General features: G+C 33.5%; 1 protein-coding gene across 1 annotated transcript; it reads left to right on the plus strand.

Annotated features, from left to right (window-relative positions):
• The first annotated feature begins 15,077 nt into the window (after positions 1-15,077).
• On the plus strand, positions 15,078-15,715 carry LOC141696259 (secreted RxLR effector protein 161-like). The gene is made up of 2 exons (XM_074500424.1): positions 15,078-15,473; positions 15,596-15,715. Exons 1-2 carry the CDS (start codon positions 15,078-15,080, stop codon positions 15,713-15,715), a joined length of 516 nt encoding a protein of 171 aa, XP_074356525.1.
• The last annotated feature ends 1,003 nt before the right edge of the window (positions 15,716-16,718 follow it).

Below are 16,718 nucleotides of genomic sequence, written 5' to 3' on the forward strand. Positions count from 1 at the left end.
TAGCTTTCTTTTTCTGTTTCTTAGGTTTGATCTCATTTGACTTGGGGATATCAGATTCATCCTTAGTCATTTGAGTTGGACCTTTGAAACCATTCATTATAACAGAATTATCATGCATATTTTGATTAACAGGAAATGGCATACTACTAGTAAACATGTTTTTCCAGTAAGGCATGCTAAATGGCATGTGTGGCATACTAAATGCAGCATAATAAGGTTTAAGTGCAAATGGCATATTAGCAAACTGTGCATTCATATTCTGTGTAGACAAAGCATTTATAGGCATAGAAGGCATGGCATTTATGCTGGGAAAATGAGGTGGCACAGATATGGAAGTAGGCATGGCAGTTTTGCAATTAACAGACAAATGATTTACACTACCACACTTGACACAGATTTTTCTAGGAGCATATTTATCAGGTGTGTAGTTGTTATGCTTGTTAATTCCTACTTTACCATTTCTATTATTTTTCTTTTTAGCCTCTGTTTTAACCTCAATCTTTTCCAGTCTGTCACTCAATTGATTGACAGTCATATGACCAACATTAGCCTTTTTCCCCTTCTTCACTTGACTGGATTCTCCTGGAACAAAATTCTTGGAAACTGATCCATATTTCTCATTTACCTTGGCAAGTTTGGTTTTAATCACAGGTTTGCTCACAGTCGACGGATGAGGATTTATATCACCCCACGGATAACCCTTTTTGTTATCCGACGGATGACCCTCATCATCCATCGAGTCTACATCTGTTAGCAATCCTTCAACCAAATTGGATTCCAGCTTCTTCTTATTCTTCTTCCAGGCTGCATCACAAAAGGACTCAATATCTTGAACTTTGGTGATTTGAGCATGAACATCTCTAGATGTTTTCCATGCCTTAATCACCTCATGTTCTCGTTCAAGCTGCTTCTTCAAGATCTCTTCTTTCTTTAAGGACTCAGTTAATTCATCCTTAGCAATTTTACACTCAATTCTTAATTTTTCAAATTCAATGAACTGAGATTCTAGCACATTATTCCTCTCACTTAAAAACAAATTATTTTCTTTGATTTTAGCATTTTCCTTAGTAAGAGACTTAAGTGTAACACGCAAATGATATAATTCTATAGACATGTCATTTATTGCATCATTACACTCGGCTTTAGATAAATGTGCAAGGTTAGTGGTGATTACCTGATTACTTGAAGAACGTGTCTCTGTTTTATCAGACTTGGCCATTAGGGCTAGATTGACATAGCTGACATCCTCATCCTCATCCATACCATCTGCTGCCCAGTCATTTTTTTGTATAATGAAAGCCCTTTCCTTTTGTTTGAGTAACTCAAAGTATTTATGTTTATAATCCACAGGCTCAAACTTCTTTTTACTGAAATCTGACTTTCTACACTCACTGGCAAAGTGCCCTGCTAAGCCACATTTGAAACATTTGAATTTTGATTTATCCACCATATTTCTATTTGGCTTAGCTGCTCCAAAGTTCTTCTTGAACTTGAGCTTGGCAAATCTTCTGGAAAGAAATGCAAGATGTTCATCAATATCCTCCATATCATCTTGGCTCAAAGAATCTTCATTTTCTGCTACCATCCCCTTGCCCTTATTTTCACAGACCTTTGAAGTTGATTCAACAGCTTCCATCTTCATCTCCTTCTCTTTCTCTAAATCAGCAACTAGTGCAATGGATCCTCCTTTCTTCTTTCCTCTCTCCATCCTCTCATCTTGCTCTATTTCAAGCTCATAAGTTTTCAGGATGCCATACAGTCTCTCCAAAGTAAACTCCTTGTAATCTTGAGAGTTTCTTAATGAGACTGTCATAGGTTTCCATTCCTTTGGAAGAGATCTAAGAAAATTAAGATTGGAGTCTTTTATCTGATAGACCCTTCCATGCAACTTCGGAGCATTTAGTAGTTTTTGAAATCTACTAAAAATGTCAGTGAGAGACTCACTATCTTCACTATGAAAGTGCTCATATTGCTGAATTAGCAGCTGCATCTTATTTTCCCTGACTTGTTCAGTGCCATCACAGATAATCTGTATTGTATCCCAAACTTCCTTGTCAGTTTTGCAATTGATGATGTTGTCAAACATGTCACCATCAACTCTATTGAACAGAATATTCATGGCCTTCTTATCCTTCCTGACTTGTTCAATATCAGGATCTGACCATTCATGCCTTGGCTTGGGAACTGATGGCTCATTTCCAGTTGCAGATCTCATTGGTACATGAGGGCCTCTCTCTATGCAATCTACATAAGCCTCATCTTGAGAAAGTAAGTGAAGATGCATTATTACCTTCCAGTGATGGTAATTATCTTTGTCCAGAAAAGGAATCTTGACTCCTACATCATTCTTGTTCATCTTGCTGTTTGTTGTGATCTTTAAACTCTTTGTTCTTCAAGAGCTTGCTCTGATACCAATTATTAGTCCCTAACAATGCAACAAGAATTACAGAAAGGGGGTTGAATGGAATTCTTGAACCTTTTTCAAAAAGATATAAAATGTTCTATCTTAATAATATATAAGTGTTTGATTTGTAAAGTGCGGAATAAGAAGTTAGTAAAATCAAAACACAAGTAATTAAAAACACAAGTCTTTAAAACCCTTCTGGTGGATTTGAATGTATCCACCAGAGATATATATTATATCAAGAGAACTCTGTGTAGAAAGATTAGCTCACAGCTGCTTACAAATATGAACAACTAAGTTTACAGAGAAATGCTAAGGATGCAGCTTACAATTATTTCTCTGAGATAATATTCTTAGTCTTGTTCTTGTTGTTCTTTTTCTTGTTGTTGTTCTATTTGCTACTTCTTGGTTTATATATCACCAAGATTACAAAGTAATAAGACAAGATAATAAAACAAAACCTATCAAGTCTAATATTATGCTGCTTCATTACTCTATTCCAGCATCTTTGAATATCTTCATAATAGCATGGAAATGGCAATGCTTCTTTGTTCTCTAAAACCCAGTTAAATAGGCTTCCACATTCCTTTTGCATACACTCGACGCATGTGACTGTGTTGTCACTGTCAATGGATGTTTGAATTGATTATCCGTCGGGTATATGATCATCCCTCGGGTTGCCTTGTTGATCATCCGTCGAGTGGCATTGTTGTTTATCCGTCGGGTAGCTATCTGGCACTTGACTTCATTTCATTTATGCAGAATTACATGACATCATCTATGTATAATTAATCAACCTATTATGCATATCTAATTAAAGTCAACATGACTTGAGTGCTACTATATAATCTAAACAAGGTGTATGCAGAAATATGCTACAGACTCATTATTACACAAGCTACTCACTCGATGGATAATAAATCATCATCCGTCGGGACTATATTGAGTCCTCCGTCGGGACTATATTCCTTATCCGTCGAGTGCTACATTTTTCACTAAGTAAAATCTACTAAGCTGTTTTGTTAATGAAATCATCAAGTTCACAACAGAGTACCAGTGAAAGCTGTCAATTTCTTGGACAAAGACTTGTATCCTGGTACAGCAAGAAACAACAATCTGTATCAACTTATATAGTTGAAGCTGAATACAAAGCTGCAGGAAGTTGTTGTGCTCAAGTGCTTTGGATTAGAAATCAACTAATGGATTATGGCCTAGTGTTACACAAAATTCCTATCATGTGTGACAATACTAGTGCTATATCTATAGTAGCTAATCCAGTTAATCATTCTAGTACAAAGCACATTGATGTGAGGTACCATTTTATTAGAGAACATGCTACCAATGGTACCATTGAGCTCATTTTTGTACCAACGTAAAATAACTAGCTGACATTTTTACTAAACCTTTGGATGAAGCAACTTTCATTAGACTTGTAAGTGAAATTGGAATGCTCAATTCTTCATCTTAAGGCAAGAACTCAGCTAATGTTGTGAAACAGATTAATCTCCAGTAAATCAAAATTAATTTGATTAAGGTGGAAATTAACTGAAATATGAATTATAAATATTTCAGAAATCTCTGTATATTTTGTCTTTCAAATTCATTTAACTTGGAATTTTTCAAATTCTGAGTAAACTGCGTAGGTGGTAATTTACATCCTTAATATATAAAATTAACTCAAGGCAGAATTACAATAACCAAAAGTATCTAGAGAACTGAGTTCTCGATTAGTATAAAGTGACTTCTCGACAAGTCATTTTAGGACTTCTCGAGTGAGTCTTCAATAAGTCAACTTACTGACTTCTCGAATAGGTTCAAAATGACTTGTCGATAAGTCCTTATAGAGTTCTCTAGTAGTATTCATTCATAAAGTTCTCTATAAGTACAAACTTTAACTCATCAATAACTCAGAACTGAGATAATTTAAATTGATAAATTATTTTAGTAAAATACCTTTGGAAAATGCATTCTAATTTTATTTTGAATTTATTCAAGTAAAAGTTAGAATTAATTCAGTCCACTTTTTGGACAAACTGGGTATTTATTTGACATTTCGATAAGTCGAGTTTGAGTTCTCTATAAGAGTAATTTAAAATGACTTCTCGACATGTACTTCACTTTTTTAAATGACTTCTCGATAAATTTGAACTTGGAATTTTCATAAAAATTCTAAGTAAACTGAATATTTATTACTTCATATCCTCAGTATATGAACTTAATAAATAACAGATCAAAAGAAGCAAAAAGTATGAACAGCTGAACAAATTTAATTCATAAATTTTGTTCATAAAAATACTTTTGACATACTTTGTCTCTAATTTCTCTGACTTATTGACACATTTACATGCTTATATGATTTCTTGTTTACGTGGAAATAGGTTAGTCCAATGTTAGCAGACTAGTACATTATTTGTGTTGTTTTGAGTATGCTGATAGTGGTTAATTTATTTGACTGAATGCTGATAGGAGGAGTTACTTTTTGTGTAGGGAGTACATGCTTATTTGCATGGAGAATAGTCACTCTCTAAAGTAAACTAATATTCTTGAGTACTTGCATGGAGAATAGTAACTAGTCATTTCTAACTGTCAAATATGCGTATGTGTTTATTATTCGTATTATCCGGGCAACTCAAGAGTCCATTGGTTTCTATCTTTACTCCCTCTATAAATTAAAAACGCCTCCCTCCTTATCATTCATCACCACTCTCTTTCTAATAAACTATTTTAGCCTCAAAACTCACCTATTGTTCTTTTCGCTCCAAATGGCTGCCCCCGTTTTTCACACACTCAACCACGGTGTTTATCTTCCAGCTCGAAACTTGACTGACGATAAGGTCTATTATGACCCTTTTGGACTTCAAATTTGTATCAAGGGGATCGTATGTAGCCCTTTTGATCTTCCACGAGAGATCTTTGATAAACTCTCATGGGATGATTAACTTCGTATTCTTTTCTTTGAGATAGAAGTCTCTCTCGAGCAGGAGAGACGAGCCAGGGTGGCTGAGCAGCAACGACTTGCTGCTCTGGAGCTGCAGGAGAGAATCATTTCTCTTGCAAACTCCATGTCCAGAGCGTATGAGCGCAGGGCAAGGAGGTTGGAGGTAGAGAAGAAGGAGCCCAAACTAGAGTAGTTAGGATTATGATTTACTTGTTAAATCTATGTCTTAATGTACTCTATTTCTATTATTAATGAAAATCCAAATTCTTCTCTAAGTATTCTTTTGTTTGTATAATGATTCTTATGTGCTTATATCTATATTGAATTTTTCCTTCTCTGCAATAATGCTTGCAACTAAATTATCTTACAATGTATATGTCTAATGAAACTCCAAAAAGATACATTTGTTCAATGCATTACAGGTCTAATACAAGACATCAACAGGGAATTCAAATAATCAATTCATATGTATTAGTGCTAAAACTGCAGCTAAAACATTTCAAAACCAAACAGTAGTTTACCGAGGCATAACAACACAAACACAAACTCAAACACAATCCCACTCAGGTAACTCTCAAAAGGAACCTGTTTTACAAAAGGACAAAATCCCCAAAATGTTCTTCAGTTGTTTTGTTGTTTGAGAATAAGGAACTGGTATCACAAACATGGAAACTTATCAGCTTTTCATGAATATCAATAATGCACCTTCATGTGCAAAACAGTCTTAACAGACTGATAGGTTTGATGGTAGTACTCCTGAGGGGGAGCTATCTAAATCCTCTCCAATTCAATTGGAGGTTCCTCAAGAAGGAACAACTCCCTTCATAACTCTAGCAGAAACTGCCTTAGCAGTCAAAGCTAGAAGAACAATTGCCTATGATAATGTCATAAGAAAGGCAAGCTTAGCACATTCAAGTGCCAGTGTGTTACAAGACACACAAGGGTTTGAGGCTGGTGCACATAGCAGTAACTCAGTCAAATCCCCTCCAATTCAATTGGAGGTTCCCACTACAAGTGGAGGACAACACACTGTCATAACCACAGAGTAATCTGTGAGTCAGACTATGACCCCAGTCATAGATGCTTATGCACTCATATTTCTGGTGAAATGAGTATGATTAGCCCTGTATGGTCTTCCCCTAATCATATAATCACAGATTAACTCTTCTCAGCCACCTCTTATTTCTGTAGGACAAATAACAATTGAGTCTTTCATGTGAGAATGAGAGAAAAGATTGAGAGAAAAACATAAAATAAGAGAGGCGGGATCCTTCCTAGCAAAAGGAGAGGTAGAATGAGTGTCTGGATTTAGCAATCCTTGTTAGGTAACTCTGACTCTTAAAAGTCATGAGACTAGTGCAGTGAGAAGTAGTGAGACTACTTATTCAAAAGAACAGAGAGCTTAGGATTTTCCTATTCTAATCTACTTGGTAAGCTCATCACTACAGACTTTACTAAAACTTGAAGCTGCTGATACTGTTCTACATGAACATTGACGAAAGCTTGAACAATGTGCATCTAGCTGGATCTTTCTTTCTGAAGATAATGTCAAAAAGGGGGAGAATATATCTAAATGCCAAAACAGCTAATGGATGTTGCCAGATAATAATATTCTTTTCATGATAGGGGGAGAAGGAAGAATAAATCTAAATGCAACTCACAAAAGAAGATCAGATGGGAAAATTGGGCTCTTGGGTTCTGTATTTAGATAAAGTTTTGACATTATCAATTAGAACTTGTGCATAATTTCAGAATGAACAAGTTGGGGGAGATTGTAATATATAATGGATGATATCAAAGATTATTGAAGATGACAATGTCATTAGCAATCAGTTAAGCTTGGGGCCAACCCTAAGTAAGTTATATTGTTATCTAAATTTATATTTTGTACTTGTAACACTTAAAGTCTGTAAAAATGCAAAGGAGCAGACTGAAGTCTTTTTCCTAAAATAGTATTAAGCCTAAGGATTCTATCTGGAAGAAGATCAAGAAGATCATGCCTCAGAAAAATTTTGAAGAAGCTTGGAGTTGAATAAATCTGTTAGAAGAAAAATGTTCTAAGTCAAGATCTCTATAAGTCACAGATTTAATGTTATAGAGAAGTCATTCGAGAACTCCAGAATGACTTATTGAGAAGTCATTCAAACTCCAGAGAGTACCGATGGATAAGCAATATTTACTTGACGGATGAACTATATATCCACTCGATGGATGAATAACATCTACTCGACGGATGAGAAATATCTACTCGACGGATAAGCTATACATCTACTCGATGGATGAGCAATATCTACTCAACGGATAAGCAATATCCACCCGGAGTAGAGAAGTCAGGAAAGCTACTCAAGAACTCAAAAAGATATCGACAAGTCATTCCTTCACTTGAGAACTCAGAGTTATCGACAAGTCTATATCCATTCGAGAACTCAGAGATATCTACAAGTCAAGTGAAGTTATGAAGACTAGAGATCTCGATAAGATGAAGACCTCTACAAGCCAAACTCGTCATGGAGTACTAGAGATCTAGATAAGCCTTTATACTTATCGAGATATCAAGTGTTCAAATGAATCAAACTGGAGATCTCGAAGTACAGTCTCAAAGTACAGAATTGCAAATCAGTGTAATATCCAAGATAAACAATCAACAAACAATCCAACAGTTGGATTGACAAGTCTACAAAAAGCAGCTTGAAGTGTGTACAAGATCAATAGAAAAGATTAACTGACAGAGGAGGATTAAAGTAAACACGGGATACTAAAGATATGTTAAGCCAGAAATGGAAGATTTGTTTTTCTATAAATAGAAATGACAAGTGATAGTTTAGAAAAGCTAATAGCATGTTTATTATCCACTATGTAAACCAGCAGTTAACTGAGCTATAAAGTTAACACCGGTCCTCTAGTTAGACTTAGAAGTAACAATTTGGATCAAAATTCTTGTAACACTCTCGAGAAGAAGCTGAGCTCTTTAACTTCAAAGAGTTTAGAAATTTTGTAGCAAAGCATCTTAATTTTTTATACAAAAATTAAGTGAGTTTTGAAGATATGTGTTATTTATTTTATGCAAGTTTAATTTCTGCAAGAACACCTTTCTATACAAGAACTAATTTACTTTGTTCAACCATTATCTTTCAAGAAAAGCCTAAAATCAGAAAAAACATATTCACCCCCCGTTGTGTGTAATTCATTACCTAACAGTATATATATTTATGGTATAAGAAATAATTACATGGTGAGTATAACTTATTGGCTCTAATTAATTTAGTATATACTCAACAATTCTCTCTAAATTTACTCAATCATTTTTTTATTAAGAATTATTTGTATTCATAGCTGTCAAAAAAGATAAAATTATGAATATATCCATACTATATTATAAATAACAAAATATTAAAAATTTAGTGATCGGTGGTTGGTTGGCATGGTACCTCGGTTTTAATTAATTAATTGTATTATTGATATAATATTCAATAATTACGATAAATAAAAGGCATAAAAGATGTGTTGATTGGTGAGGTACTAGGGAATTAATTAATTTTATAATTTGCACCGTATTCAATAATTATGGTAAATAAATGGCATAAAAGAGGTGAACATTGTCATCCCAATTTTATATTATGACAATTATTAATTCATTTGAATAGGGTGAATAAAAAGTGGATTTGGATTAATGGATAAAAAATGGAGTAAAATATACCCTATAAAATTAGATTAGTTATGATGATAATATAGAAGGGTGAAAAGTATGACATAGCAAAAGGGAAAAAAGAGTGAAAGAGGCAGGCATGCTGGTTTTTTTTAAAATTTGCTTGATATGAACAAACTCATTAGAGAAATCAAGTAAGATTTAATATATATTTCTATAGCCGAGTTAAATACAACATATTATATTTATTCTGTGTTTGACTATACAATATTTCCTAACAAATTCAAGCATACTTTTTATGACTATTCATATCCAGAGTAACTATTCAAACATTGATCGTTTATATTCTGGACTTAATTTATCTTATTTTTATTAAATTCTAAATTGTAAATCTTATTCCTTCAATTTTAAATTGTTTAGAGGATTAATCAAGATAGTCCAATAGGTTTCTCCAAAATTCTCAATTTGGCTTTCAGGAATCGAGAAAGTGATGCTTCAAAGTTCAATTCTAAATAATATCTGTCACGAATTTGCACTTTTATCTAGACATTAGAATAAATGGGACAAGCGGTTCTTTAATTCAATTAAGTTAGTTAGTGAATAGGTTCGTGTGTATGTTTGATGTAGATGATTTGAAGCTTTTAAATAATTTATGGTATTTAGTTCATGTCACTTCCTTCATCAATACTTGTATCAGCTAGTTGGTGTCCTGTTCTGGTTCTAATATTAAGAACAAACCCAATTCCGATCTAAGTAATTCCTAATTCCCACTTTTGGTTCTGGAAATAGAAGTTGCAGGCAACATGTCCCATTTATTCTAATAGCAATCTCAGTTAAATTTAGACGTAATATTATATCGCCTTTTGTTTACTAAAAAGTTCCAGAGAATTCGTAATTACTTTATCTATCATAATGATATAAGTTTTCCGTATGCATATTGCTAGGAGTTTAAGTCTGAAATGTTAGTTCTAATGCTAAAGACAAATGAAACTGAAAATAATTCTACTACAAATAATTAGGTATTCTGAACACAGGAAACTAATGAAGAATAATATAAATTATGTCATCTATAATTTATATATTTTTTCTAATTTGTTGAAATTTTGAATACTGAACTTGTCATTGTAAACTCTGTTAGTAGTGAATACAATTCTAAACTCTGTTACACGTTTAATCACATACTGCTAACAATTTATCAACAACAAGTGTTGGTGGTACTGTGACAAATAAAAGAAGATTACTGCAGAATTATATGCATCAGCACCAAATTGAGATAACCGAAAAGAAGAATGACACTGATAGGTATTTGAATGAAGAACCACTGGATCCTATGACTTCTTCATTCGACATCTTACTTTTGTGGAAGGATCATTCTGAAAAGTACAAAATTTTATCTATGATTGTTAGAGATGTTCTCGAAATTCCGGTGTCTACAGTTACTTTCGAATCTGCCTTCAGTACCAACGGGGGTATTTTGGACCCTTTTAGGACCTCTTTGAGTCCAAAAATGGTAGAGGCATTACTGTGCACGCAGATTTGGCTGAGGGATGATAAGGGGGACTGAAACTTGACGGTTATCTGGATGAAACACATTTTTATGAGTTTTTTTAGGAAGGTAAATTATCTAAATGCATTTTATTTTAAGACTGAATCCATTTTTCTGTACTAGCTTATTTCCCAATTCCCACGAATTTATATTATACATTTATCTATTTTGTAGAGAAAGTTAACAAGGTGAAAGATAAGGACCATGCCAAAACAAGTGCTAAGATCGTCATCATCGATGTGTGATTTTGACATGGATTCTTCAGCCGTAAGCACATGTTTATGTTACACACTTTGATTAGTTTGAACATTAAAAACATTCTCTATTAACTGTTATGACTTATTTGAATTAATTATTGTAATATTTTGGTTGGAATTTAAGACACTGGATAGTGGACTTCGCACGGTGGTGTGGTACGTAGTGGGTTTAGTACGCCCCGCCAAAACGGCTCCGAAACAAACAAAAAGATGCGAGCTAGCAATCCGGACCGTATTGAAGAGGTTCCTGAGACTGAAAGATGCTCGACTTTTAAAGGAAAGGGATGCCTATTTGTCCACATCACCAGTAAAGTAACTGTTTTCAGCCGGTTTTATTCAATACCATTTCTATGACCGAAGCTTGCCAAGGGCAAGGGCAGCCACCCTCGGGATAGCTGGGAAATCCGTGGGGCGCTAGTGGACATGGGGAGGGAGCAGGCGAAGCGCTGAAATGCAGTAAATTTGAATACAATTAAAGTGTTCTTTTGTAACACTAAAGTTATGAATTATGATGGAATTTGTCTAAATATGTTCTAGTACTGTTTATTTGGTTCATTTTTTACAGTACAACAAACTTTTTTTATTTTCAGAATTTTTTAATAACCCGTATAAACCAACCCAACTCGATGTACTATGGTTTGGGCTGGGTTACGAATAAATTTTAAATGGTTGGGTTCAAAGGTTTGAGTTAATGCTTTTAACCGGGCCAACCCTGCCCGTATACACCCCTACGAACAACTACACAAATAGGTTCACAAGCTTGGTTCCCTAGCACGAAATTGGTACTCAATTTCAAACATTTAAGAGGGGAGGGCTTATCAACCTAGCCATAAGCCAATCTCTTCTCTTCTATATATATATAATAGCCCAACATGGCTATAATATTAGTGAGACATTTTATTCTCATGAAATGACAGATTTGCCCATTTATTTATCATCTTTTAAAAAAATGTTATTAATAGGAATCGAACCTTGAGTATTCTCATTCATCAATATATCTTTAAGCAACTACATCAAATTATCACTTGTGTTTTTCACCATACACATAATATGTGAGTGTCATTAAATACTGATACATTTTATTTAACTATAAACATAAATAGTGAATTATATGTGGAGTTAATTTCAATAAATTGGATTTAAATAAATTCAAACAAAATATATTAGTAAATCATTATCTTACTTATTAATAATTTATATGTTTAAAAATATGTTTTAAACCTTTTTTACATAAATTAAAATCTACAAATCCCTACATATTTTTAAAATATACTGAAAATAGAATTACATATATAAATATATTTATATATATATATATATCACGACTGTAATGAGTCGGTGTACTATAGTTGAATTCGAAATCATAATTTGGCTTTTTAAAAAAACACTTGAATTACTTCAGTTTAATTTGAACTCAGAATTTGACCCGAGAATAATGAACACCAAGTGAAGAGCCACCCTCCGGGAACACCGAGAAGGGGGACGAACATCTTTGATTGGATCCGATTTGGTAGACAGAGATGAAGACAATGATGAATAATTTGAAGAAGGCTACGCTGAATCCGAGAAAAGAAGAAGACTATATGAAAAAAATGTTGAAATTATTCACGAATAAAAGTCTAACAGCGATTAAAATATATTAATCGCTATAAAAGAAAATAATCTATTCGAACCTATATCGACATGACCAACGCTATAACATATTCTAAAATATATATATATATATATATATATCTCATTTGACATACCTATATTGTAATCTACACATCACCGCCATGAATATAAGACCTTGTACCCACATTTTAATACGAGATCACTGAAGTTGAATCGAGACATTGTCGATTCCAAACACAACAAGTTTCAATTATCTTACACCCATAAATATTGGACCTACACAAATTACAATTAGTATCGAAACGTCTTTAACTCAAAGATCACATATACCCAAAATATCTATCGTTACCAGAATTATCAAAACCTGAAAAGTAGGGGTGAGCAAAAAAATATGAAAAACCAAAATCGGGCCGAAAAACCGAAACCGAAAATAACCATAACTAAACCGAACTGATGGAACGGTCTGGTAACGGTTATGGTTTTACCCTTATAACGAAGCGAAAAACCGAACCACTCATATTACTTTTAAATAATCAATATTATATATATATAATAATCATAAATGCATTTAGTTATTTTATACATAAATGAGTATTTGACACTTATACTTATTTTATAATTTTAAAAATGTTTTGTAAAAGGGTATTGTGTACTTAAATAATTAATTAAAAATGCAACTATGTATTGGCATTTGCAAAGCTGCAGTAGTACTTAAATTCAGATATACCATGCCAGTAGTAGCAAACTAGTATATAATATTATTTTGCTGATGAATTCTTAAAAATGTAAAATGACGCTTATAAAATTTTCTTAGGATTATCTTAAATAGTTAATTAAAAAAATGAAAACCAAAAAAATTAAATCTGAGAAACGGTCAACCAACCGATAATAACAGTTATGAGCGGTTTGGTTACAGTTAATAGCTAAAAATCAAATTAAACCGACATACGCAGTTTGATAATGATTTTTTGGTAAATTTGTGCACACCCGTACTGAAAAGAAAAACTGTAAACGCTGCATAAAATTTCATTACTTATCGGTCTAAACAAATATTCAGTATAAATTATTTTGAGTGATATTTTTTATTCATTTCAAATAAATAATAAAGGGCATTATATTTTAATTGTAACAAAACCCGCACAAACTAAAATTCACAAATCATAATCCTCTACGCTACGAAGCATTGCTAGAAAATAGTCCGAGTGTCACACGGGTTATTATGCCAATTTATAAGAAGACTAAGATCAAGCTCTTCTTCGTCCAAAACTCTCCTCCAACACAACCTCCCGAGAGCAAGAACTCAGAATCTTTATTTAGGACGAATTAATGACCCTATCTTTTTCTCATATTAGCAATAAGAACAAAGTAGCACTTACTATCCTATTATTGTTGATGTAAACTTGGCAACTTGTTGATGTAAACTTGGCAACGCCTGCGAAATCCAGGAATTTGCGTACATTATGAAATCCAAATGTTGCGGAGTATAATATAAACATGTGTTTGGATATTTGATCTCGTAACATAAACACGCGTAATTAGGCTATACACATCAAAGGGCCATTCCCACCCCTTTCCATGCTCCAATCACAGAACAATATTTATTTAAAATAACCAGAGGGGATTAGGTACAGTGCTAGAATCTAATGACTATATCAACGAGTCAATTATTGGGTCAACATCTCATGTTATGATAATAAAGCTAAATATGGGTAATAAACTAACATTAGCTTTTTGCCAAACAAGACCTTACATATTGTAACTGTTTTCTGTTATTCTACTTAAAATTCTATAGATACTCCAAGAACTCTGTAATATTTGCTTTAATTCAATATCAAATACTCTTCATCTTTACTTGGTTTATTCATCTTTATTTTGTTTGTTAAGGATCCCAGATAAAACTGTTGGTTCTAAATGGGTATATAAAATCAAGTACAAGTCAAATAGGGATATAGAGAGATATAAAGCTAGATTCGTAGTAAAAAGGTACACACAGTTTGCTGATATTGACTTTCATGAAACTTATGCACCAATGGTCAAAATGGTAACTGTCAGGAATCTTCTTGCTATTTCTGCTGCTAATTATTGGTTTGTTGAATAATTAGATGTTAATAATGCATTTTTGCAAGGTGATTTAGAGGAAGAAGTATATATGCAGCCACCATTATGATATATTTTACCTTATTCAAATGTTCCATTGGTTTGCAAGTTGCATAAAGCCATTTATGGATTAAGACAAGCTTCTAGGAGATGGTTTGCTAAGCTAGCTTCATGTTTACTTGAGGCAGATTATAAACAGTCTGTATTAGATCATTCTCTGTTTACTTATAGTTCTGGTAGTATTTTTGTTGCTATTATGATTTATGTCGATAAAATTCTGCTTTGTGAAAATCACATGCCAACTATTCAGGCACTCAAAAATTTATTGGATGATACTTTTAGTATCAAAGATTTAGGGCCTGTTAAATATTATCTTGGTTTAGAAGTGAAGAGAAATGATAAAGGGATATTTTTAGAACAAAAAATTATTCATGACATGCTAAGTTCAGCTAACATGAATGATTGTAAATCTTTGTCTGTTCCTATTGATCCACACATAAAATGAATTTCATGATAATTCTGAATCTGGTGAGTTGTTGACAGATGTTATTTTGTATAGAGCATTGATTGGCAAAATGTTATATCTCACATCATCCAGACCTGATATTGCTTTTGTTGTGCAACACCCTAGTCAGCTTTTACATGCTCCAAGGACTAAACATCTAGAAGCTGTGCATAGAGTTCTGAGATATTTGCAGTTGACAAAGGATCATGGTTTGTTCTTCTCTTCTCAGAATAATTTGCAACTTAAGGGTTATAGTGACAGTGATTGGGGTGGTTGTGCTATAAGTAGGAGGTCTGTTGGAGGATATACTTTTTTCCTTGGTAATGTAGTAGTTTCTTGGAGATCCAAGAAACAACATGTGGTCTCTAAGAGCTCAGCAAAAGCTGAATATAGAGCATTAGCAGATGCTTCATGTGAAGCAGTATGGCTGACTGGTTTGTTAAAGGAACTTGCTTGCATTCTTCTGGTCCTATACCACTACCAATGTGTGATAATAAGGCACCAATATATTTATCATGCTAGAACCAAGCATATAGAAATATATTGTCATTTCATCAGGGAAAAGATTGCTAGTGGTCTTCTGTACAGGTCCTTTCTAAAGATAATGCTGCAGATATCTTGACAAAAGGCTTAGGCAAAGCTCTGCACTGGAAATGTTCATCTACTCACTCTGGGCATTACTTACTCTTGTGTGCCTTCACTGTGTGAGGGGGATAAGAGAAATAGAGACAGCCATAAATCACAGATTATATCAGTTGCAGGGGAAGCTAATGACTATATCAAAAAAATCAACTGTTCGGTCAACATGTCATGTTACGATAATAAAGCCAAATATGGGCAATAAACTAGCATTAGCTTTTAGCCAAACAAGGCCTTACATATTATAACTGTTTTCTGTTATTCTACTTAAGATTCTGTAAATACTCCAAGAACTTTGTAATATTTCCTTTAAGTCAATATCAAATACTCTTAATCTTTACTTGTTTGTTCATATATTTGTATGTTAATTCATACAAAGTTCATAGAATCTAGCTCTAAGACTCGACTCATGGGACCTCCTGTTTGATTATATATTGATATATCACCAACATGTTCATGAAAATATTGAATATGATATTTCTCCACATACAAATATTGAACATATATCAGGGGCATGATACTTTTCTGCAATCTGCATACTTATATCAGGAAAAAGAAGCAACAGTAATTGATTGATTTAAACCATAGCAGTAAACATCAAATTCCATTAGCAAGAGAGTCAAATGTGTAAATAGTCTCATTCATCTCGTGTAAGTGCCAACCAGACCAAATTCACCGGTCAATTGGCATAGTTCACGTCGGCCTTTTAGTTGTGCTTTTTTGGGAATATTTAAACAACACCGATAGCATGAGTGGGTTTAGAATTCACAGGGTCAACCGGGCAAGTCTTTTATAAACAGACTTGATATGTAATAGATACACTGATAATTGATAACTGAGTATAAACAAGGAATTCAGCCCCAATTAATGAGCAAAACTAATACTACCGGATAGTAATTTTAGGACAGGGAAACATTACATTATGGTGAGAACAGACATTAAAAACATAATTTTTTTTTTGGGGGGGGGCAAAAAAAGTAAATTACCAAAACAGTTGAAACAAAAGGCATTCGGGGTAAAAAAAAGTATAAAACACATCCAACTGCTTAAGCAAGACTTTGCGTTGCAAATT

This window comes from Apium graveolens, chromosome 11 (assembly GCF_009905375.1).
Source record: "Apium graveolens cultivar Ventura chromosome 11, ASM990537v1, whole genome shotgun sequence".
Taxonomy (NCBI): domain Eukaryota; kingdom Viridiplantae; phylum Streptophyta; class Magnoliopsida; order Apiales; family Apiaceae; genus Apium; species Apium graveolens.

What these genes read in the sequence shown, in the direction of transcription:
- LOC141696259 (XM_074500424.1), top strand. Translation starts at nt 15,078, where the DNA reads ATGTTATATCTCACATCATCCAGACCTGATATTGCTTTTGTTGTGCAA. An exon ending in AACTTGCTTGCATTCTTCTG is followed by an intron (nt 15,474 to 15,595) that starts GTCCTATACCAC and finishes TCTTCTGTACAG; the next exon opens with GTCCTTTCTAAAGATAATGC.